General features: G+C 38.9%; 1 protein-coding gene across 11 annotated transcripts in view; it reads right to left on the reverse strand.

The window, feature by feature from the left end:
* The window catches only part of mapk8ip3 (mitogen-activated protein kinase 8 interacting protein 3), a 138,994-nt gene that overhangs the window by 63,436 nt on the left and 52,229 nt on the right, over window positions 1-23,329 (reverse strand). For 8 of the 11 annotated variants that reach the window (XM_052021218.1, XM_052021225.1, XM_052021226.1 and 5 more), the window contains 6 exons: window positions 21,018-21,162; window positions 17,661-17,895; window positions 16,567-16,672; window positions 14,960-15,078; window positions 6,543-6,560; window positions 102-159 (listed from right to left, as the gene is read on the reverse strand). In XM_052021218.1, coding sequence (XP_051877178.1) covers window positions 102-159; window positions 6,543-6,560; window positions 14,960-15,078; window positions 16,567-16,672; window positions 17,661-17,895; window positions 21,018-21,162 — 681 coding nt within the window. The remainder of the gene's footprint in view (window positions 1-101; window positions 160-6,542; window positions 6,561-14,959; window positions 15,079-16,566; window positions 16,673-17,660; window positions 17,896-21,017; window positions 21,163-23,329) is intronic. The other 3 variants (XM_052021227.1, XM_052021220.1, XM_052021224.1) reach the window with 2 other exon arrangements.

Consider the following 23,329-nt stretch of genomic DNA (forward strand, 5'->3'; position numbering starts at 1 on the left):
GTAATAAATGGTACAAGTCTTTTCTGGTGCAAAGCTTACAGGGCTTTGTCTCTACATTAGTAAACCCAAGCAGAAAATTAACATTAAACTACATTCCTTACTTGGTTTCCAAAAGCTGAGTGTTCTCCATGATGAGATTTTCAACTTCCTTTCCCATTCCTGGAAGAGGCACAAGTTGTTCCCATTCAGAATCAATATAGGTTCTTCAAACTATTAATGTACACCATGAACACCTACAAACACATGTATAAACATATATGCACACAGGCGCGCGCACACACACATACACACTTGTATGAAGATGGGCATTTCATACATCAATCTGTCTAGCTGGTGAACATTCAACTATCACTGAAGCAGAATATATGATGTGTGAAATCCCTCACACCTTGTATAAATAGACACATTCATACACCAAGTGCTACTGTGAAGAGCATGAGTGGAACATGTAGACCCTTGACTGCAGATGAACCTCAGAAAGCACATGCACCCCAGCGGTCCCATCAACCTCTTGGTTGATTTTTCTGTAGGTTCCTATCAGTCTTTTAACCAGATTCTCAATCCTCAAGTTTCACAACTGGACAGGTTTTGAATTGCACTCTATGTAGTGCAGTAAAAAAAAACATGCTTCAAATTTGATCCATATTCAGTTTCCTAAACTCCTCTCTCCATTTACCTACAGCCTTTCATGATTCAGCAGCCAATCACAAACCTCATAATTAGTGACTTGGAGTAAATGACTGCCCCATTGTGGGCTCTTATTTTTTCCTTTTTTCTTTCTTTTGATGGATGAGGCTTTTGCTGCAATCTTATTCTAATCCTACTGTACACTGTCAAGTGGCTATGCCACACCTATGAGCCCATACATTGAAAACATGAGAAACAGAGGCTAAGTGACCAACAACAGGAACTTGCTCTGATACAGCGCTTTTAATATTAATGGTAAAAGGATGCTGAATTAAGCAGATAGCAAATAAGGAATAGCAACCAAAAGTTTAGTTGAGGCATTGGGTTTTGAAGTTTGAAGAGGAAGGAAAAATTAGAGAGATTTAGGGAGAAATTCTTATAGCTGAAGTCCTTGTTTCCAAAATTAATGTTCAGAGGGCAACATTTGAGGGATTGGTGTCCAGTGGTGAACTAAAGCTCTAAATCCAATACAACTTCAGACAATCAAAGAAAAAAAAACAGACAAGGAGCAGCACCACCCTTAATTTACTAGCCCAGTCAATCAGGAAAGACAACAGTCTCTTCACTGAGTTATTGAAAGGAAAGGCAGATGTAGACAGCAGAACTCATGCACCCAAGCAGGAGCCATCAAACCTTTAAACACAGGTAGAAGGCTCAGCCGAGGGCACATTTTGCTTTCTTCCCAAAATAAACTTTGTTTAAGCCCTCATCGTCATTGAAAGCTTAACTTGAAATTAAAACTTCTGAATTTTAGAACAAAGGATGGATAGAGATTACAGAGGAAGGATTAAGCGAGGATGAAGAGGTTTTCAACTTCACCAGCTGTAAGTTTTATGTGTCATGTTATCTGCCCTTTATTCAAACCTAATCTTCATTCCACTAACCTTAAGTTGAGTAGCATGTGGTTCACTGCCAGTAAGAGCACTGTTGGAGCAGGCAAGTGTGCATGCAATTTTGGAACACTCATAGATTTTAATGGTTTGGGGGCAATGAAATGGGGGCAATGCCAGGTGATATTGTGACAATAAATGTAAACATTGCGATGAAGAGGAGACAAGATCTAAAGCTGTGTCAGTTCTATCATAACTTCATTTATTCTATCATAACAATTGCTATTTTGTGTAACAGTCCTTAATGCCCGAGATAATGTTTGTGTCCTATGTTTGCCACCAGCCACAGAAATTCTTGTTTTTGTTTCACTTTATCATACTGTTTTAAGATAAGCATGTATTTAGTGAAAGGATCTGTGTAAATAACCAGCTACTTCAATGGCTTGTAAGAACTAAAAGCATCCCAACTGATGTTCTGCTGCATCTCCAGCTCAGTCTTCTAACACCAACACAAAAATAGAAAAACCTCTCCTTGGGAGAAGGAAAGAAAAAGACAGTACAAATTCATTTTCTTCAATGGGTCATTAATGCTGATTTAATGCCATGAAGGCCATTTTATCTCCTTTGTTTCTGGACAGGATACAAGAAAATATCCTTCATTTAATAGACCTATACAAATAATTTCCAACTTTTCTCTCTGACCTCACCATTTCTCATTATAGTTCTGCTTATTCCATATTTTATCAGTGTTAATATAGTTGGCATTCCTTCAGAATGCAAAGTATCTTGCCCTATACTCTGTAACTCCCTGAATTTCCAGCATACCAAAGGTCCAGAATAGCTAGTAGAGAGATTCCCCATGAAGACTATAAATAATAAACCTAGACACAAACAAAGGATTTAAAACAGTGGGCCAGATTTTGAGTGGAAATTTCTTGGCATAAGTGCCGGCATGTTCAGGGTTTCTGCACACACAAACACAGAAGGCACAAATTTGCTGGCAGCTGCTCACTGATTTCCCAACTGTGCTCCCAAGAGCAAATTCCTCAGAGTCATAGAGATATACAGTAGGGAAAAAGGCCCATCAACTCTCAGAGCCCATCCAACCACCCATTTATAATCATACCTTAAATGCATTTTTTAAAAATTCTCCCCACATTTGCATCAACTCCCTCCCACCCCCAAGATTCTACCACTCACCTACACCCTAGCGGAAACTTTCAGTGGCCAAGTAACCTAGCAGCCTGCATGTCTTTGGAATGTGGGAGGAAACCAGAGCACCCGAAGAAAACCCACGCGGTCACCGGGAGAACCGGAGGTCAGGATTGAATCTGGGTCTCTGGAGCCGTGAGGCAGCAGCTCTACTGCCTGCATCACTGTGCTGCACCCCTGGAGTTCAGCAACAAGCTGCAACTGGCCAGCGTTCAGGAATTCACCCAATGGAAAACAATTGCAAGGAGTTAGGCATAACTGCTGGTATATTTAACTTTTTCTTAACTATTTACTTAATATTTAAGTGCTTAGAGTTTTTTAAAATAATAATCTTCAAAATACCTTCATAGCTTGATTGTTTTCATATAGAGTTTTGGAATGTATCTAAGTGTCAGAGGGATGTGGCTTAGTCAAGTATCAAAAGTTTTTCAGCATTTTCATGGGTTATGCTTGTTCTGCACCTCCTTACCCTCCCCTGCCCATGTGACAGAATCCATGAGTGGACAGTCTGTCACTGCACTGGCCTTCCCTGCTGAGATTGGAGCTGGCAATGTAGCAACTTCTAAAGGAGGCAACAAAAAAAAAGTGAGTGAAATCTTTTTCACAGGTCAGCAGAGATCGTGGGTGGTTTATTGCTGACTGCAAATTCTCAGCCAATGTACAATAACAAGCCCTGCTTAACTGGCATTGCTCCTGACTAGTATTTCCCTGAAAGGCTCAATCTCCTGTTCAAATCCTCTCTTTCCAAAATGAGGAACTCTTTTTCCTGCATTAAAGGCTGTTGATGCAGATTGATGTTGTTCATGTCTGAATTGTGCAATTTGTTGAGTTCTTCAATATGAATAAGGTGTGAAAAGAAGTTTTATTCTTATATGTTTGGAGTGGCAAGGGAAACACAGCAGATTTGCACTTTAGTTGTCTTCTCACTCAGGAAGGAGGAGCTAAAGAGAGCAATATCAGATGCCAGTATATTTCCTTCTCAATTCTTGAAGATGCTCCTTCCTTGCACTGGGGTTTCTGATGGAAATTTTATTCTAGCTAACAACAACAATGATGATATTGCACCAGTGTAACGAGGAAGCATGACGCGCCAGACATTCATTGGGAATTAGCCAGGTGCCTGCACTGTTCTTTAATGAGCTTTGTCAACTGCAAACATTAAATGGTCCAATGCATCTTCCACAACACTAACCTCTACATTTCCCTGAGCCACCACCATTTGCATCTACTTTATTCTACAATCAAGCTGTCCCCAGGTAACAAATGGGTTCTCTTTTTACAGGCGTCCTGGAGGCAATTTTGTCCATAAGTTGGAAAATACACCCTGCTGAGAAGGCTCTGTTACTAAAGTCATCATAATCACTGCTGAAACATCTGCCTGTCACTGCCCTTTTTTTTAAACAAAGGACTTGCAGAATGTAAATGACCTGGAAAACAGTAGCCTCACTCACGGCTACTCGTGCTCTTGTTGCCTAGCATCCCCTCAGTGTGTCCATTTGATGGGAACACAGTATGGTAGCGCCAATGAAGTTCTGAAAATCCCTGCCTCAAATAGGAACCTCGAGCACACCAAAGCCAGAGGAAAGAACACCTTGTTGACTGGAGCTCAGGCAGGTAATGCAACAGTATGCCAATCGCAAAAGATAGTCTTAAATTCAATTATGTAGAAGGTAATGGTGTCATGAATACATTTAAATAAAATATGAGTAGAAGTAAAAGAAAAATTGCCAACAAATATTCATTACTTCTGCACTATTAATTTCAATCCCCTTTCTGTATTGAAACTTTGCAGGAACTCCATTCAGAGTTGCTGGACAGTGATTGGCTCAAAATAATTTATACTCCTGGTCTTTGGATTGTATTGGAATTCAAACAGAGCAGATTAACTATGCATCTCCACCTCTGGGGTTGGGGTTTGGGTTTGATCTATCCTTGATCCATTTTCCAATTCTGCCCAAAATTAGTTTGGACAATATCAATTCAATAAATTAAAAATCTCAAAGATGTAGCAAAAACAGCTAAAGTTGGAAAACCAGTGTCACACAGGCAGTAAGGAGCCTTCCAGGATGGACAAAAAGTATGCATAATAGCTTTATCTTGCATCTGACCACTGTGGGTGACCTAAGAACGTGAATGCTGGTAATGAATACAAAATATGGGAAATGTTCTGTTAACCAATACTAGTGTTTCTCAATTCACTTTTTGTGAATTTCATTTGCAGACACTACTATGCTCATAAGAACTACTGAGTTAAATTAAATCAAACTTTGAAAGAATATTCAAAGTATAAATGAGGATCATTAAGAAACTCGCCAGTTATACTTTGTAATGGTCAGTAAACATCCAAATCGATGGAGTACACGTTTGAAAAGCTTCCTCATTAATGCTGGACCTCATTCAGAGGAGCCTTGATGACCCTCTACAGTTAACTAACTCAGTAAAGATTCCGAAATGAAGTTAGGACATTTTGAAATATATAGACCAGCTACTTGTGGAGACATTAAGACAGCTGAAATTGTCAAGAGTTCATTCCCAGTTAGTGGCACTAAATGGCTATATTTTAGCATTGGCAGATTGTAATCTGCCTCAGATATTAATTTTATTAAAACCAAATAAGGCATATATTTGAAACATGAAATTAATATAGCATGCACAAATCAAATCTTTTTATTTTAAAATTAAAACAAAATAGTATTTCACAAGAAAATAATTCCCACCTACAAAATGTGATCTGAGACCCAAGATGTGCGACACTGAATGTGTTTCACTCCCAGTCACAACAATTCTGTACTAAACTATTCAAATTATTTATTGCTTGTGCATGAAAGATCATAAAATGATGATGAAATTTAAAATATACAGGTTGGTATTATTCAAGAGTCAATTTGACATTTAAAAAAATTGTTATTTGGTTCAGAATTATCTTTTAACTGCATTTTTCCTTAACTTTCACAGCATAACATTCAGATCAAAGGCAGAGGATGTTGCCCTGGGTAAGTCTCACCTCCAATAATCAAAACCATCAACAGTGATTTAAATGATCTTTTAAATGGATTTTCTGAAGAGGAAAGCCCCAGAAATCACATCTCCATGACTAACATAATTGGAAAATTTTCAGTGATTTTTCATCAGTTTTTCACCATTGATAAAATCAAACCCCTACATTTCCTCTGCTAATTTTAGTAAAAAAACTTATGTTTTTAAAAAGTGTTCCCAATTGCATGCCATTTCCTTCATTTTGACTGGAAAACAAAGTATAGCGTATCTTATACGATTGGCGAGTGTTGAGACCAACTGTCAATGATTTCAGATCATGTTGAGTGGGCCACAGTAAAATACAATTAGATTTCAATTTATCAATACCTATCAAGCATTCTATTTCTCATCTCACTATCAAAACTATTATCCTAAACAACTAGTCTGGGGTCAAAAGCATTAGGTTTTACAATTTAGATATCTGTTATCAAACCAATGACCCCTCTTTTCCACTTTATATACAGTTCAATGGGTTCAGCTTTGAAACATCCACAATAGTCTGCAGTTCATGGTCCTTGGTTTATCAGAAATTCAACTGAACATTTTGGAACCAAAGTAATATGTAAACAAAAGAGCCAATCAGCCAACAGCAGTGATACATTACAAGCCAGAACACAAAGACACAACCAAACCAGAAGGCCAGAGAGTCAAAAGACAAGCAGCACCATTTCCCCAGCCTCACACTATGCTACAAAGCAAAGGAAAAGATTGCATTTTCTGCAAAAAAGGTATGAAAATGTATGAAGGAAGGAGGAAAAATAGTGGGAGGAACCTTACCGAAGAAATCATCACGCACTAAGAGGGCAGTCCAATAAGGCGAGGGAGAGGGAGCAAAAAGAGAGAAAGAAGCGGTTATGCACCAGTTCATTGTTTTTCAGCCTTCATACTGATCTGACTGCTGATAAACTTAACTGCTGTACTGCACAGTGATTCATTTAGTGAGGCAAAATGGACGTGCTCTACTCCTGCAGTGTTGCTGATATCTCCAATTCTGAGGTCACGAAATGCACTGTAAGACAAATGCAACTTTACCCAAGATAAAGTTGTTTACCTTAGGTAAAGGATGGGTATAGCTGATCTGTTTTGGTTGTGTGAAATGAGCTCTTTGCAAATAGATAGCCTTCTTTACATTGTCTGAATGCAAAGGAAAGAAAATTCGGTGCTGTTTCACACAAAACCCATGCGAAACATCAGCCAGCTTTCTTTTCCTCAACATTCATGCAAGGTGCAAAATGGATAGCTGTTTCATGCTATTGGTCAAGTCCAACTTCACAACCAGAAAGTCACAATATACACAAGAAAGAGAGCAACTTGAAATCTGTCCCACTGCAACACCTACAATGAGCTCCCATGGTTGCAGACAATCGCCTTGTGCCAGACATGCAATGACTGAGTATTGGATCAGAATTTGCTCAGAGCTTCTCCAGTCCACTGCCATAATTTTGCCAGAAGTGCAGCAGAAACTTCATCCAATCTTTGCATGTTTCACTGGTGGAGCAAGCTTTGAAGAAATTTGAAGCAATTTAGAGCAGGCGTTGTGCCTGGCAGCAACACCGTACTGAATCCTTAAATAGAAGCAGCCTCCTAGAATGGAATGGATTTCTTACTGGTACATATGACCATGTATTTCTTTTATCTATTAATGTACAAGTTACATCTGGGTTTGATGAGCCTCGACATGATTCTATTAACACTGAAATTGCCATATTCTTTGGATGTACAAAGAGTCTGCAGAATTAATGCAGCTCTTTATTCCCCAGGCTTATGACCTCAATTACACCTCCTTAACCTATAATAAATCTTTGTGTTATTGTTTGAGTTGATCTACTGCAACTATCAACATAGTGGGAGGGTGCCAGGGAGTGGTTATTGGTAGGTAGGACACGCAGGCAATTCCCACAGCTGTGATCCAAGCTGAATGTTGACCCGTCTCCTTCCAGTTCAGTAATATTACCAATAAGTACTGAATCACAGAGGGAGATTTGTTGTGTCAGAAGAGTTTTCTGAAAAAAGGTATGATTGTCCTTAAAAAAAAATTCTAGGACTTAACGTTCAATAAGCCAAGTTGACCAAGCCATTCCCAAATGCTATCTGAACAGTCAGGAAAATGAATCAAAAAGCTATTTCTTACAACAGTAAATCACTAATCTGTGTCTTGCACATATAATCTTCAGTATTATATCGCCAATTTTCCTTCAAACTGTTAATCCACCAACTCCCACAACCCAATCAGTTCCACTACTATGATTCATTCAGCATGCCTGGATTAAACTCTATTCCATGGACTTCATTACTGATGAAATCGTGTTAAAGGCTTCAGAATTTGCTGTAATAAAATGAGCACCTGGTTGAGAATTTGATGCTACCCAGTTGCAGAAAATGACCAAGTCTGATTACTAGTTGAGACTAGGGTTTGTACGCTGTCCCTATAAAGTAGGAGCACAAAGCCTAAGTGCTAAAACAGGAAGAGAGTAAATCATAGTTATTTTTATACTAACCACAATTTGAGTTCAGTTTTAAATCAGAAACTGTTGTTTGGTGGAGAGCTTTAGTAACATTATGCATCTTTGGGGAATCTTAGTTGAGAAAGCAGTTTTGCTGCATTGCCTGCTTTCTGTGGAAAAGCAGGTGGTGTTACTGCAGTTTGAGGCCAGGCTGAACAAACTGGACAGAAGCACGGGCCAAAAGCCAGAGTGATTGAATAGCAGTAGGGGAGTATCACAATGTGTATAGCACCAACATAAACACACCAATTAGAGGGGAGATACACACCTGAAAACTCTCCTATGGAGATGTCCAGCGCAAGCAGACACAGACCGGGAGGAAAAAGAAAGCAAAACAAAAGATCAATAATTAATGTTTGGAAAAAGAAAAATCACAAAAAAAATCAATGACCCCGCAGGCATTTTAGTGACAGTGAAAATGGAATACTGAAGGCTAAACAGTAGTGAGCATGTGTCCTGCAATGCCTTTCCTGCCATGCCAAACACCAACCCGCTGCAAAAGAAATCTGTCACTTGCTTCAAATCTCACCGTCAACAATGACAATATGGTCAGTTAGAATATACAGACTACAGCTGAGCCTCATTGAAACTCACCTGGAGAAAATGCTAATGATGCAGGGGCAAAGCCAGGAGATTTCCATTAGAATAAGGGAAGAGTATGAACAATGGACACTTTGCTTTTGGTACATCCAATTCATTATTCCAAAATTTATCGAGAATGTAATACCCAAAATAATAAAATGTCTCCCAGCCTTACTGACAATAATTTTGAATGCATGTCCTGACCCAGTGTTTTCTTTTATGCTTTATTGCAGATTACCCAGATTTGGATGGCAATTCACCATACTGATGAACATCCCAATAGAACTATGAGTATTAAATGGCCACTTGAGCCCTCCTAAACACTTACTAAAAATCCAAATGGATAGTTAATAATATGCTAATGATGATTTAGCACAACTCTTCCTCTGATCAGGAAGGCTATTATGTTTTGCTGTTTGTATCAACTATCACTTTCCCATTAAAGAAATGCAGCCCCACCCATTCAGCACAACATCCTCTGCAAATTAAAATAGATTACATGCTTTGAGGTCTGGCTCCTCGAGAGCAGCATTATCAAACAAACACTCCAGCCTCATTGTGTATCTGTGTGGACAGCAGAAGAGTATATGGCAATGGTTACGCAGGTGTCCGTGTATAAATGATTCAAAATACAGACAAAATGGCCTGTTTTGTCTTTTTTGAAATTGGGCAATTTTTGGTGCACACTGTATAATGATAAATTCAGACAAAGAAAAACAAAAAGCAAAATTGGGAAATTTTTGCTTTAAGAAATAATTATTACAGTATGGTGTACTTTAAAACTGTTAAATAACAACCTGCGTGTTTCATAGATGGCTGTTAAATAGGCAGTTGCCACATCATCATCCACTAACCCATGTGAAATGATTTAGCACTTTTAAAGGAGATCTTTCCAGAATTGGGGGTTGGTAATGCTGCATGGATTTCCTGAGGAAACCACCCCACCCCCAGCTATGGAGTCTGCCCAATGGTGTCTCTTGATCATCTCTGCAGTCTGCAGCAGCATTAGCCCATAGATATAGGGATCAGAGAGCTGAAGTTACTAGTTCACAGAAGGGTCAATCTTTGTAGAGGGATGCCAGCACCAATTACTTTAAATAAAAATTTCAGAGAATAATTTTTTAATTAAAAAAAACAATTGTCCCAAGCAGGTCACTATAATTCAAGCACAGTTCACTACTTTCAATATGTACTCCTCATTTCATTGTGAGTTATTTACAAAGGTCGTATGCTGTAACCTTCGAATCCATTTTCTGCCATGTAGCTAAAACCAACTACGAACACTGATGGCATCATCACCTGCACAAAACATGATAAAGAAATGAAACCAACGCTAGAGTGAATTGTGCCAGGAAGTGCCCAGACCAAGTTGCCAATGGACATGAATAAAAACAGAAAACACTCAGCAGGTTAGGTAGCATTTGTGAAAAGAGAAACAGAGTTAATATCAGGCAATGGCTCTTCGACCTTACATGTTAACGGTTTCTCTTTCCACAAATGCAGCCTGATCTGCTGCGTGCATCCAGCAGTTTTAGTTCAGATTTCCAGCATCTTATCTGCAGTTCTGTTGCTATTCACTTCCTGATGGGCACATCTTCAACAGAAAATGGCCTTCAAAACAAGTACAAAATGTGTGATTTACACAGTTTCAAAGTTATATTCCGCAAGCAATGCCCACAAGAATTTGGTTTTTGGAGCAAGGACTGGTGATCTCAATTATAATAAACACGTTTCTTGGCGCTCACACTGACCTTCCTTTGAGTAGCCAGAACTACAAGCATGGGCAGCTCCAGCTGGATTTCAGACTCTACTTCAGTCAGTGGTATCAAGTTTCCGAAACTCCTCCAGAATCATACCAAAAATACCTTTCTGTATTGCATGATGGTTGTGGCAAATTAGAAGCACCTTCCAACAAACATGCATTAATCTGTGTATAGTTTTATTCCAGTTTTTGTATTGAATATTTTACTATTCGGCAATTGAGAATTACAAACCTGGGCTCAGTCTTAGATGCTTTGATTCACTGATTAGTATTATCCTTTACTGAGCAACTGTGGAGGATTCCCAACTTATATTTGGGATCAAAGTTAATATTGGAATATTAATACGAGAAGTTGAGACCAGCCACGATCATAACGAATGGCAAGGAAGGCCTGAGAGGTCAAGTGGCCTACTCCTGTTCCTATTTTCTTGCGTCGTGTTCTTATGGAATTTATTCACTTGTTATTCCCCATCAATAATCACTTCAAACTGAGACAATAAAATGCCAAGTCCCCACAGTGGTGTAGCCATTAAAGCACCTGTTAACAAAATTGGAGCATTCGGTGCCAGAGTTTAATTTGAGTCCTCATACCACTGCCCTTCATTCTGGTAAATTTCAGGCAAACACTAGCAGATGCTAACCTAGAAAATGGAGTTGAGAAAATCCATTTGTGCCTATTCATTTAGGAATTAGTAGCACACAGCCTGCAATTTTGGACATGCTTTACAGTACTTGTAACATCTTTCCTGGTGAAATCCCCCACCTCCCTCAAACCCCCCTCCACCAAATCGGGAAATTAGACTGGGCACTTCTTGGTGTGATTTACCCTAATATCAATATAACCTCACCATTGCATTGTGTACAGGTAACAACATCATTGTTTACAAACCATTTTATTTGCTTAAGTTCAGAAAATGGATCAAAAAGCCGAGATTTTATGAACAATTCAACAAGAAGTACGTCATGCTGAAAGATGTGTGCTTTAAAGCCACACTACCAGGACCTTGTTTCTGTTTTTAATTTTTTAAAAAAATCACTCTTTCCACTAAGCTTTATTATTAAAAATAATCCACCATCCAAGGTGCAGGTTTGATTGTGGCTCCTGGCTCATCCCTGTTCCAACAGGACCTTCAACTCATCCCTGGGCCATTTGAAACCCCAGCTCATTCCCAGATCAATCGTGGTCCCTGACCTCATTGCACTACTTATCAGCACTACTCACTAACCAAGTGGGATGTCCATGTGCTATTAAACCCACCCAGCTGATTTTTATTTATTTCCTATTGGCTGGAGCACAACTGCCATTGCTGTTACGAGCCCAGCAAACGACAGTCTGTGCAAAATGAACAGAATGTGTTTTAATATCTCTTAAAACATGCAATTCATGTGAATACATTCATAAAGCAAGAATATCCTATTTTCGTGGTGAATTCAGAGTTCAGGGTTCGTGCTAACAGCACAGATTTAGTGCACTGTAAATGTGTACAACCCATTTTCTAGGCAGTAAACTTCAATGAGACAGGGCACTGGGCACAGAGGCTCATTTTAAGTCATAAAAGGGCAAAGAAAAAACTGCAAATGTGAAATAGAAATGGGAAATGTTGGGAAATACACATCAGGTCAACCAGGTTAACTTAAAAAAAAGCCAAGCTTTTGATGTCCACAGACACAACTTTTGAAGAATACATTCCCAAAACGTCATAAACTGTCTTGACACCAACTGATCACCAATGCATTGGGCATTTTCAATGCCTTTGTTGTAATGTGATAGAAGTTTGTATCAATGACAATGATCTCTGTCATTAACACATTGTCATTGTTAAGATTTGACTGGATATCTAATGTTAAAACTCAGCAGTATTATCCACAGCTGGCGTGCAATATTATTCAGTTGGTTTACAGATAAAATAATGCACCGATGGGATTTTTTTTTAAATCTAAGGGTTCTCGCCAAGGACATCCTGCATCGGAAAACAGGATTCCAATCAGTGACCTGTCTCAGAATTTGATACAAATATTCATTTTACCAAGGCAGCTATGCAAAGGTTTTTAGTCCATATTCAAATAAAAACCAATGGAATTTAAAATTTAGGAAAATGAGGAGAGCTTTCTGCCCCTTGAGCCTGTTCTGTCATTAAGTCACGACTGATCTGCATCTCATCTTTTCCGACCCTTAATACCTATATTACCTGAAAAAAATATATTAATCCTAGTTTTGAAATTACCCATTGGTCTACCCTTAATGACTTCTACACCTCCACCACCTCTTCTGTTATTTTTATTTATTCAGTCATGAGACATTGGCCTCACTGTCTGAGCTAAGGAAGAAATTAAGAGTCAACCATATTAATGAATCCGAAGTCACATAAAGGCCAAATTGGGCAGATTTTCTTCCTTGAAGGACATTAATGAACGTGATGGGTTCTTATAATCCAATAATTTCATTGTTATCAAGACTGATAAAAGCTCCTTAATTCCAGATTTAATTATGTGAATTTAAATCCCCCAGCAGCTGTAGTTGGATTCACACTCATGTCTCTAGATCAATGGCCCAGGATACCATTTGCTAAGCTTGTAAGGTACCCTCTATGCCACCATCCTTTCTTGTAACGAAGTGCTTTTTAGTGAAAAGCCTGTTATATCTTTGCTTCCCTATTCTGGGCTCCTTGCCCATGAAGAAATTTTTCTCCATCTATACTATTAACTTCATTGATCATCTCAAATACCTCAAATTATCTGTAATCAGGAGAATGCAATACCAGTCTAAGTAACTACTCTCAATGTACTTTTCAATTTAATTTTCATCCTCTTGGCATAAATTCCATTAGTATTCCATTTAAATTCCAAATAAAGCTTTGTTATTTTGTTTAAGTGTGCCAATCTTGACAATTGTTTTTAAACAGTCTCGCCAGTCTAATCAATATGGAAAATGTGAAGTCCAGAATAGCTGCAAGTATTGCCAAAGAAATCCTTCCAGTAGCCCCAAAACCATTGCATATTAACCTTCATCAAATTATTCACATTTCACAACTAAAGCATGTCACTGGGTGTCAAGAGACAGGAATAGGGGTGGGGAGGGTGGGGTGAAAAGAGAAGAAACCAATCTCCATCATTTTTTTCTGTCCAATTAGTGCCCAAAGAATGCAATTTTTGAAGGCCATCCTTACAATGCAAATTTGTCCATGCAAACAAGATGCAAAGACTTTGCAAGGAAGCCCATAGCTTTCCCATGTTAAGCCAAAATTTTCCCTAAAATACATTAACCAGTTACCAAACACAGAAGAACTGTACCAAATCAAAAGGGTCAGATCATAATTTTCCAATTTATTCAAAAACTGAATTAAGAAGCATTCTTTACTATCCGAATGAAACACTAATGCCCCCAATGGATAATTCTGTTTCCCCAGACTGAGAATTCTCTGTCTGATATGTCACAAAACATGTTCTGCTGTTTTTGTATTGATCAATTGTTGGATGTCATTAGCATTGGCTTGGGATTAACTTAGCATGCTCCTTTATCACAATGTAATGTGTGCAGTGAATGCTGCAGCTGTAAATAAGTAGGCATAATAAATAATTTAAAATCCTTTGGCTATATACATTGACAATTTAGTGTATTCTACATTTTACATTTGCATGAAATTATACACATTAAAAAAAGATTGCTCAGTTGATAAGAGAAAGTCACTAATAAATGTACTTCAAAAACGATATAAACATTCTACAACATACATAATCAATTGGTTTCGTACAACTTCCAGTGCCCTTTAAATAATTCTATGTACACTGATCAATGACTGCAAAAATAAGGTTTAGTGACTGAACAAAACTCATTGAAATAGAACAATTGCTGCCAATATTTGCAACAGATGAATCCACATGAGGATACTCTGAATACAGTCAAGTCACACTGCAAGTTAGAGACTGGAGGCAAGGTAATTTCTCAGAACGAAGACCAGAAAATTGAGGACTGATAGATCGAATTATCCTTGTGGACCTTGTGTTACAGAGCAACAAGTGCCAGAGCCTTTGCCTTCTTGCAATCTGGAACCTTGACTAAAAATTGTTATACATTATGAAGGAACCATATCAGTAAAACAATTCCTCTGATTTGCAAACATTTGAAATTATTTAATTTTACTGACTTTTAAAAATCAAACATTTTTATGTATAATAAGAAAACTGCAATATGATAGCTAAGAATTGGTATTTTATGAAAGATGTTTTAAATCTTCATTTGGGTTTCAGGATATTGATTGAAAGTCACCAGAAATTTCTATTGGAATCAATTTGTTGTTTTTTAATCACAGATCCAAGTCAATCAAATTGGCATACACATGACTTACCAAGCAGATCTGCCCCCTCGTCCACATCTCCGATGACCTCTGACCCCGCTGTAGAAAGCTCATGGTACAACGAATCTGTGTTTATCCCAAATGCCTTATTTACAATTCCCTGTGTGGGGCTGAATCATTCAATTTACAATAATCAGATTAGAACATTAATGAACCTTACACAGCAGGTAGATAACCATCCAAGAGTCCCAAGCAGAGCAACTCATAGCAACCCACTGTTCTATGCTAGGTGGTCCTCCTGTTATCATTAACCCACACCATACCTTTGTAGACAAGATTTACCCATCAATGGTTATAAATTACTATTGTCATCTTCAAACTTCATAAGAAAAATAATGATAAGCACAGGCTTAGATGGTCACCATCTCCTCCTGCACCCCCAAACTCCCTGAAATTTGGAGATTAGGTAGCATGTTTTTCCCTCCAGCTGTTACATTTAATGGAATCTACATGCAGAAAACAAAAGTGACAGTAATAATAAATATAAAGCAGACCTGTATTAAGCGCTGAATATAAATTCATTAAGAGTAACCAGGGTAACATACTTCTTAAAGATCATGAATGAAACCCTATGCCAGCTAAGGTGACATCAGGGTGAAGCATCAAACTTAAGGAGTCTGTCCACGAGGATATATTTTCTAACCACAGATAACTAGGAACATGCCACTGAAGATAACACTGGTTAACGGGCTTACCAGTATGCCATAGCTTTATGGCATTCCGTGAGAGTCAAGTGGAATCAAGAAAAATATGTACCATTTGCATCAAGGAAATGCCATGTCAAACTTTAGGGAGCAGTAAGATGTCAGAACCATATAGTCCCATGATACTACTGCTATGAGTTATCCAGAAATGGTTGAATTCTCCAGCTCTGGTGACAATTCCTACTCAAGCTTTGATGGGAAGCATTTTCAATAATAAACTGCTTTCATTAATGGATTATTTGAATACATCAATCATTTTGTTGCCATACACTCCAAACCATTTAGTTACTGGTAACATTTTATATGCAGGATCAGAAAACACACTGGCTGCTGTTTCAGAAGTCCCATTACAGTTTGAAAGGAGACAATGGTATAAAAGTTGAGAGGCATACTGACTGAGCTACCAGCAATGTTGTTCAACTATGTGATCTGGACTGCAGATCACTGTACAAAGATAGCATTATTCATCCAGGGTTTCCTTGGAATCAAAAGACACCAAAGGTGCAGTCTCTCTCTGACCCTTGGAACTAATGACTTTTAGTGGGAAGGGAAGTAGAGATCTGAGAAGCACCAACAACTTCTTTAAATGTCCTGCAATTCAGTTTCCCTGGACAACTAGGCCAGGAGTTTCAGTTGCAGGGCAAAAGTGCCCTCCACATTACCACTGCCATACTGGATTTATTCTATCCTTCAGAGGAGCCACAAAAGTCCTGAAACAAGATAACTGCATTAAAGATAGACTTAAAAGGTCTCCAGCTTCTTTTCCTAGCTACAGCACCCTTGGGGGAAAAAAAAAGTTTCCATAGGGTGAGTGTAAAGAACGCAGCCCACTCTCCTGAGAAACTCCTTTCTCAGTCTGCATTTCCCATTAATATGCTGGATCTGAAAAACTACCTGTTGCCTCCACGTCCTTCAAAGCGTGGATCTTGACACATATCAAGTTCTGGGGTTGAATCGATAATCTCCTGAACATCAGACCATTCGTCACTACTTCCCATGCCTGCAAATGGTTTTAAAAATATAATTACTTTCATGACAAAGATGTGGTGTTAATACACTAACCATTAACGTTCTGTGTAAAAAAAATCCTGAACTAAGTGTTGACGTGGAAAATCAGAGAGTATTAGATTGAAGAGTTACTTACTTTATACGGCAGGAACGGTGCATCAGGATGGTATAATGAAAGAAGTGGCATAGCACACAGTGAGTTATATTGCAGTGAGTGAAAAGATGAAAATCATTGATAAATGGCACTTAATATGACATTCTGATGCTTGGCATTTAAACCAGGTATTTTAATTAGGGTTATTCACTTTGTTGAGATAGTGCCTTACAAACACATTGGGGATGCATCAGTGCACAATGGTTCAGATTGCACTCTCTCCAAATTCAAACTTGATCTCATTGAGTATTCATTCACTAATAATGTCCATTTTTTTCTACATTAAAATCCATTATACATCAGTGTATTATAGATCAGGGTACAGGGATACTGTACAGTTACAAAAAAAAGTGTTTGACAATGTTCTACATCAGAGATTTAGTGGTGTCACCATACTACAATATATAAATGATATCCTAGAGCAAAGGATATTGACACAAGCAGGATGGTGCTATCCTGATCAGTTATTTAGCAGAAAATGTGTTATCACCCAGTTTTGTGACATGAGTTATAAACACCCAATAGCAATCTAATTCCATCAATACATTTATATGGAGTATAATGTAAGTGTACAGCTGCATGTGTAAACTCAGGCAATAAACTTAACAACAGAGTTCCAATGGATGTCAGGGACTAACAACCACATGGTAATCTAACATAGTAACGAGTGAGACTAGGTGGTCCTGTCACCAATCCAGCCCACCCTGAACTTGCAGTCCTGGGCACTACAACTGTGTTGCACACTGGCAAACATTCCTGTGCTCAGCAGTGGCAATCCTCAACTCAATGAGCACAGAAAAATCAGGGAACAGGAGCAACCTCTCACCTATGCTGACGTTCCTCATCTCCTGGGTGACCTGGACCTCCATGTTTCTGCTATTACCTTTCGCCCGCTTTCGCTGGTTCTTGACTTTGGTGTCCCCGTTGTAGATTGGATTAACTACTTCATTAAGTGGAGTGACAGCTGCAGATGGTACAGATGATGTTGGGGTGTTAGATTTAGTTCCTGCAGTACTCGGGGTGGCAGCAGCAGACGATTGCCCAGATTCCGATGTATCATCCTAACACAAGACAAGAAAATTATCCTGGTGGGCCTAAATCACACCAATCATCAAAAACAAAAACAACAGAGAACTTCGACAAACAGACTCAGAGTTATTAAAACTCCTTAACCTGTTTAGAAATGCATAGAGAGACAGGATACTGAGTAGATTACTGAAATATTGATTAGGAATCAGGTAGAAATTGCAACCAGTCAAAAATAATTGGGATCACAGATAAAGTAAAAAGTTGCATTCAAAGATTCTATTCATAAGAGATATGATAAACTTTAATTCACTGACTCCTGCCTTGTATTTGTCTTAATGTTGATTCTCTGAAGTGACGCGTTTGATGGCAGGTTTACTCGTGAATGTTTTTACTTTGAAGACCCCTTGCAGAAGCAGGGAGAATGTCGGAGGGCCACAGAATCAGTAAAACAACCTAATGTTTCAATCTGTAGAGGTAGAACCTACAGTGGCATGCAAAAGTTTGGGCAAAATTTCTGTTACTGTGAATAGCTAAGCGAGTAAAAGATGACCTGATTTCCAAAAGGCATAAAGTTAAAGATGATACATTTCCTTAATATTTTAAGCAAGATTACATTTTTATTTCCATCTTTTACAGTTTCAAAATAACAAAAAAGGAAAAGGGCCCGATGCAATAGTTTGAGCACCCTGCATGGTCAGTACCTAGTAATGCCCCCTTTGGCAAGTATCACAGCTTGTAAACACTTTCTGTAGCCAGCTAAGGGTCTTTCAATTCTTGTTTGGGGGATTTTCGTCCATTCTTCCTTGCAAAAGGCCTCTAGTTCTGAGAGATTCTTGGGCTGTCTTGCATGCACTGCTCTTTTGAGGTCCATCCACAGATTTTCGATGATGTTTAGGTCAGGGGACTGTGAGGGCCATGGCAAAACTTTCAGTTTGTGCCTCCTGAGGTAGTCCATTGTGGATTTTGAGGTGTGTTTAGGATCGTTATCCTGTTGTAGAAGCCATCCTCTTTTCATCTTCAGCTTTTTTTTTACAGACAGTGTGATGTTTGCTTCCAGAATTTGCTGGTATTTAATTGAATTCATTCTTCCCTCTACCAGTGAAATGTTCCCCGTGCCACTGGCTGCAACACAAGCCCAAAGCATGATCGATCCACCCCCGTGCTTAACAGTTGGAGAGGTGTACTTTTCATGAAATTCTGCACCCTTTTTCTCCAAACATACCTTTTGCTCATTGCGGCCAAAAAGTTCTATTTTAACTTCATCAGTCCACAGGACTTGTTTCCAAAATGCATCAGGCTTGTTTAGATGTTCCTTTGCAAACTTCTGACACTGAATTTTGTGAGGATGCAGGAAAGGTTTTCTTCTGATGACTCTTCCATGAAGGTCATATTTGTGCAGGTGTCACTGCACAGTAGAACAGTGCACCACCACTCCAGAGTCTGCTAAATCTTCCTGAAGCTCTTTTGCAGTCAAACGGGGATTTTGATTTGCCTTTCTAGCAATCCTACGAGCAGTTCTCTCGGAAAGTTTTCTTGGTCTTCCAGACCTCAACTTGACCTCACCATTCCTGTTAACTGCCATTTCTTAATTACATTACGAACTGAGGAAACGGCTACCTGAAAACGCTTTGCTATCTTCTTATAGCCTTCTCCCGCTTTGTGGGCATCATTTATTTTAATTCTCAGAGTGCTGCTTAGAGGAGAGCATGGCTGCTGATTGCTGGGACAAGGTTTGAGGAATCAGGGTATTTATAAAGCTTTGAAATTTGCATCACCTGGCCTTTCCTAACGATGACTGTGAACAAGCCATAGCACTGACAAGCTAATGAAGGTCTGAGACCTTGGTAAAAGTTATGAGAGCTCAATCTCTTGGGGTGCCCAAACCTTTGCACTGTGCTCTTCTCCATTTTTTCCACTCTAAAATTGTACAAAACAAAAATAATACTCTAATCTTGCTTAAGATGTTGAAAAGAACATTTCATCTTTAACTTTATGACTTTTGGAGATCAGTTCATCTTCTACTCACTTAACTATTCACAGTAACCGAAATTTTGACCAGGGGTGCCCAAACTTTTGCATGCCACTGTACATGCTGCTCCATTCCTCTGTGAAGCCCACTTCCCCCCTTCATAAGATCAGTAGGTTTCTTCTCATTCAAAGTACTACCTAATTTTACTTCAAGGCACCAAAAGCTACAGACCCTCCAAAGCAGGATATCCTTTCCTAACCCTCAATCCTCTCTGTACCACACTTTTGAATGAAGCAGAAACTAAAGAGCCCATAGAATCTGTGGTCTCTATTTTCTGACAGAAAATGCAGCAGCCAAACAAGATTCAAGACTAATTGTGGTCTTTCTTTAATATTAATTGATTGCCAAAAATGTTGCATATAAGTCCTTTTCTTGTGTTTACAAAATAAATCATAACAGACCATTTCTCCAAAAGGAGGGCCCAAATATGAAAGACCCTGTTCTTACATTTGCTAAGATATGCAAAACAATATTAAAGTCATAAAAAAGGAACCAATAAGCCCCAAGGAAAAAAAATTAACCTTAACATTGGCTTGCATAGCTTCCTTTGGCTATAGTCTCTTTTAATATTATGTCAAAATTGGTTTCAAACATCTGTTGTAGATTATTTGATTGAGATTCAGATATCTTGCACACATATATTCTCCATATTAGAAAGCTGGGACTACATCTGATTGAGGTATTAATGGGGAAAAACCTGCTGAGTTACAACATAATGAAAATAGATCCCCAGGGTTCAAAGGTAGTGAGATTAAGAAATGATTTGATTTTTTTTTCCTATTATATCAACAATGAAGTGGCATCATAGAGAGATCAGTGCCAAGAAGGACATAGGTAAATACTCCACCAAACTAAGAGAACCAAGATACAATAAACAAGCACCCTCAAGGATCACCAGTTTCTTGGCACAGATTGATTCCTTCCAATGCCTCCATAACATGCAGACTCCCTCCCATGTAAAAGATAGCCAAAACTGCAGGAACTCCCTTTCTACTAAAGGATACTAAAAGCCAAGAAGCAACTTTTTTCAAACAAAACAATGCCACTGTTTGAACTTCACAGATTTTTCAACAGGGAATGAAGACCCTGATGGCTCATTTTCTCCTGCTTCCAAGTCTCACTCACCTTCAGGCTACAATTTGATGGAGGCTGACTCAGGTCACTCAGATGCCAGTTGTCAGAGCCAGGAGTAACACGACCAACTTGCTGTCCACGAAGATTCCCATCCAACACAGGGAAGAGGCCCAAAGTGTTTGGCCGTTCCTTCCTACTGAGAAAAGGAAACAAAGTGCAATTGAAGAATCCTACCAACCAAAAGATTCACATGGTCTTAACAAATATTAAGGCCTTTTTTTAAACTACTTTAATTGTGCAGGATTGCTGCTATGAATTTTTATAAAATACAAACCACTTTAATGTGTTTTGAACATTGCACACCACTCATTAACAGAATAACATATAAAACTCATCCAACATATCCATATCAAACAATGTTTTATTTTCAATTTTTGGAATAATACATCATCACAAGGAACATTCAAGATACTTAGAGTGGGAAGTTGAATGTCAGCAATTGTTCAGCTGATTGCACTTTCAACTTAGGCCAAGACCTACTCCTGAAATTGGACACAATGATCTAGACATCAACAAGATTCCTGTGCAGCCCTGGAGGAATGCTGCATTCTGAAGAAGAGCAGATATCCCAATGTTTTTACCAATATTTATCCCTCAGTCAAAGGATTGCCAGACTATTATAAAACTGTTGCTTGTGGGAAGTTGCTATTTGCAGATTGGTTGACACATTTCCAACTTTACAAGTGACCACATTTCTAAAATATTTAATTGGAAAATACATATTTCCAAACTATATTTTGAAAGCACTTTAGAACATTTTGCATTTATAAAAAAGACTGCGCTAATACCAACTCTTTCTTTCCCCTACATGATTAGGAATTTATGAATTAAATATAACAGTGAATGGCAACAGACTTAAGTTTCAAGAGAACTTTGTCCTCAGAGTAACAGTGGAAGACATTCTTCTCTCTGCTCTCAGGCTGGTCTTAAGTCTTTAGTGTTATTCTATGGGAAGAACATTCACTCTGGTACTTATCTGTTCTACTTAAATTAATTATTTCTCTGGGCAAATATAGAAGGCAACATACCATAATAGCAGAAAATCTGGGTTGTAACACACAATTGCTAAGCTGGCCTGTCTCTTTATGGTCACTACTCAGTTACTCTGGAGAAATAGTTGAATAGGTATTGAAATAGAGTTTATGCTCTTCTTAGACAGTCCTTCAGGTCAGAGGACAATTTGCTTCCACTCATTGTGGGTTCTGACCTTATTGCTCAGGCCAATGTGGGACCCTCAGACTCTGCCTCAGATGGGGCAGGAGGTGCTCAACCACAGAGTTAGGGAGTGCCAGATGAACCTGGAAGGTGGTATGCTCCTCCCACCATTTACAATGGTCTAGTGTGCTCCCAATGAAAGGACTCCATGTCATGCCAAATGCTCCTCCTCTTTCTGAGTGGTCATGAGCAGGGGTCCACATAGGTTGCAGGTGCTGTTCCACTTCAGTTTTGAAAACATCCTTGATTGTCTCCTCTGTCTACCTGGTAAATGTCTTGCCACGACAAAGCTTGGAGGAGCATCTATTTTAGGAGTCTGCCATCAAGCATACAAGCAATTTGGCTTGCCTATCTGATCCAACTGAGTGCAATCAGTGCAGGGGATGCTGGCCTGAGAGAAGACACTGACGTTTGTTCTCTTATCCTGCAGAGTGTCCTGAGTATGTTTTTGCGAAAGCAGCATTCATGTTACTTCTCAAATCAAATTCCCTAACAGTTCCCATTCACTCACTGACCAGACAACTTCATTTACAGCTTATCCCTGGGGTCACCCTGGTTTTACCCCAGAGACTTTCCCCTCCCCCTTGCACTCCCTGCAGCTTTACAAGCTTTTTCTGTCTCCTTCTAATGAAGGGTCTTAGACCTGAAATGTTAACTCTGCTTTTCTTCCCACAGACATGGCCTGACCTGATGAATATTTCCAGCATTTCCCATTTTATTCGTGGTACCTCTCGATTGTTTTGAGGTACCTTCTGTAGGTAGTCCAGGTCTAAGTATACAGGAGCACAGGGATGACTGCAGCCTTGCAGAGCATGAGCTTTATACCAGGTTGAAGATAGTTATGATTATGGCATCCTCAAAGACATGACAGACAAGGTTGTGAATTTGCAATGGACGTTCCCCTCCACCAGGTTTTAGAACTTCAGCATGGATACCATCTCCTTTCAGTTCTCAATTGGAATATAGCATATTCAACTGCTGACAGTCCAGGGTGGTGCTGTGGCTGGATCAGATAGCTTGATGGGGGTTAGAGTCATAGACACACAAGTCAAGGACAGAATGATGGTTGAAGAGTTCTTCAAAGTGCT

The sequence above is a fragment of the Pristis pectinata genome, chromosome 8, assembly GCF_009764475.1.
Source record: "Pristis pectinata isolate sPriPec2 chromosome 8, sPriPec2.1.pri, whole genome shotgun sequence".
In the NCBI taxonomy this organism is placed as follows: Eukaryota; Metazoa; Chordata; class Chondrichthyes; order Rhinopristiformes; family Pristidae; genus Pristis; species Pristis pectinata.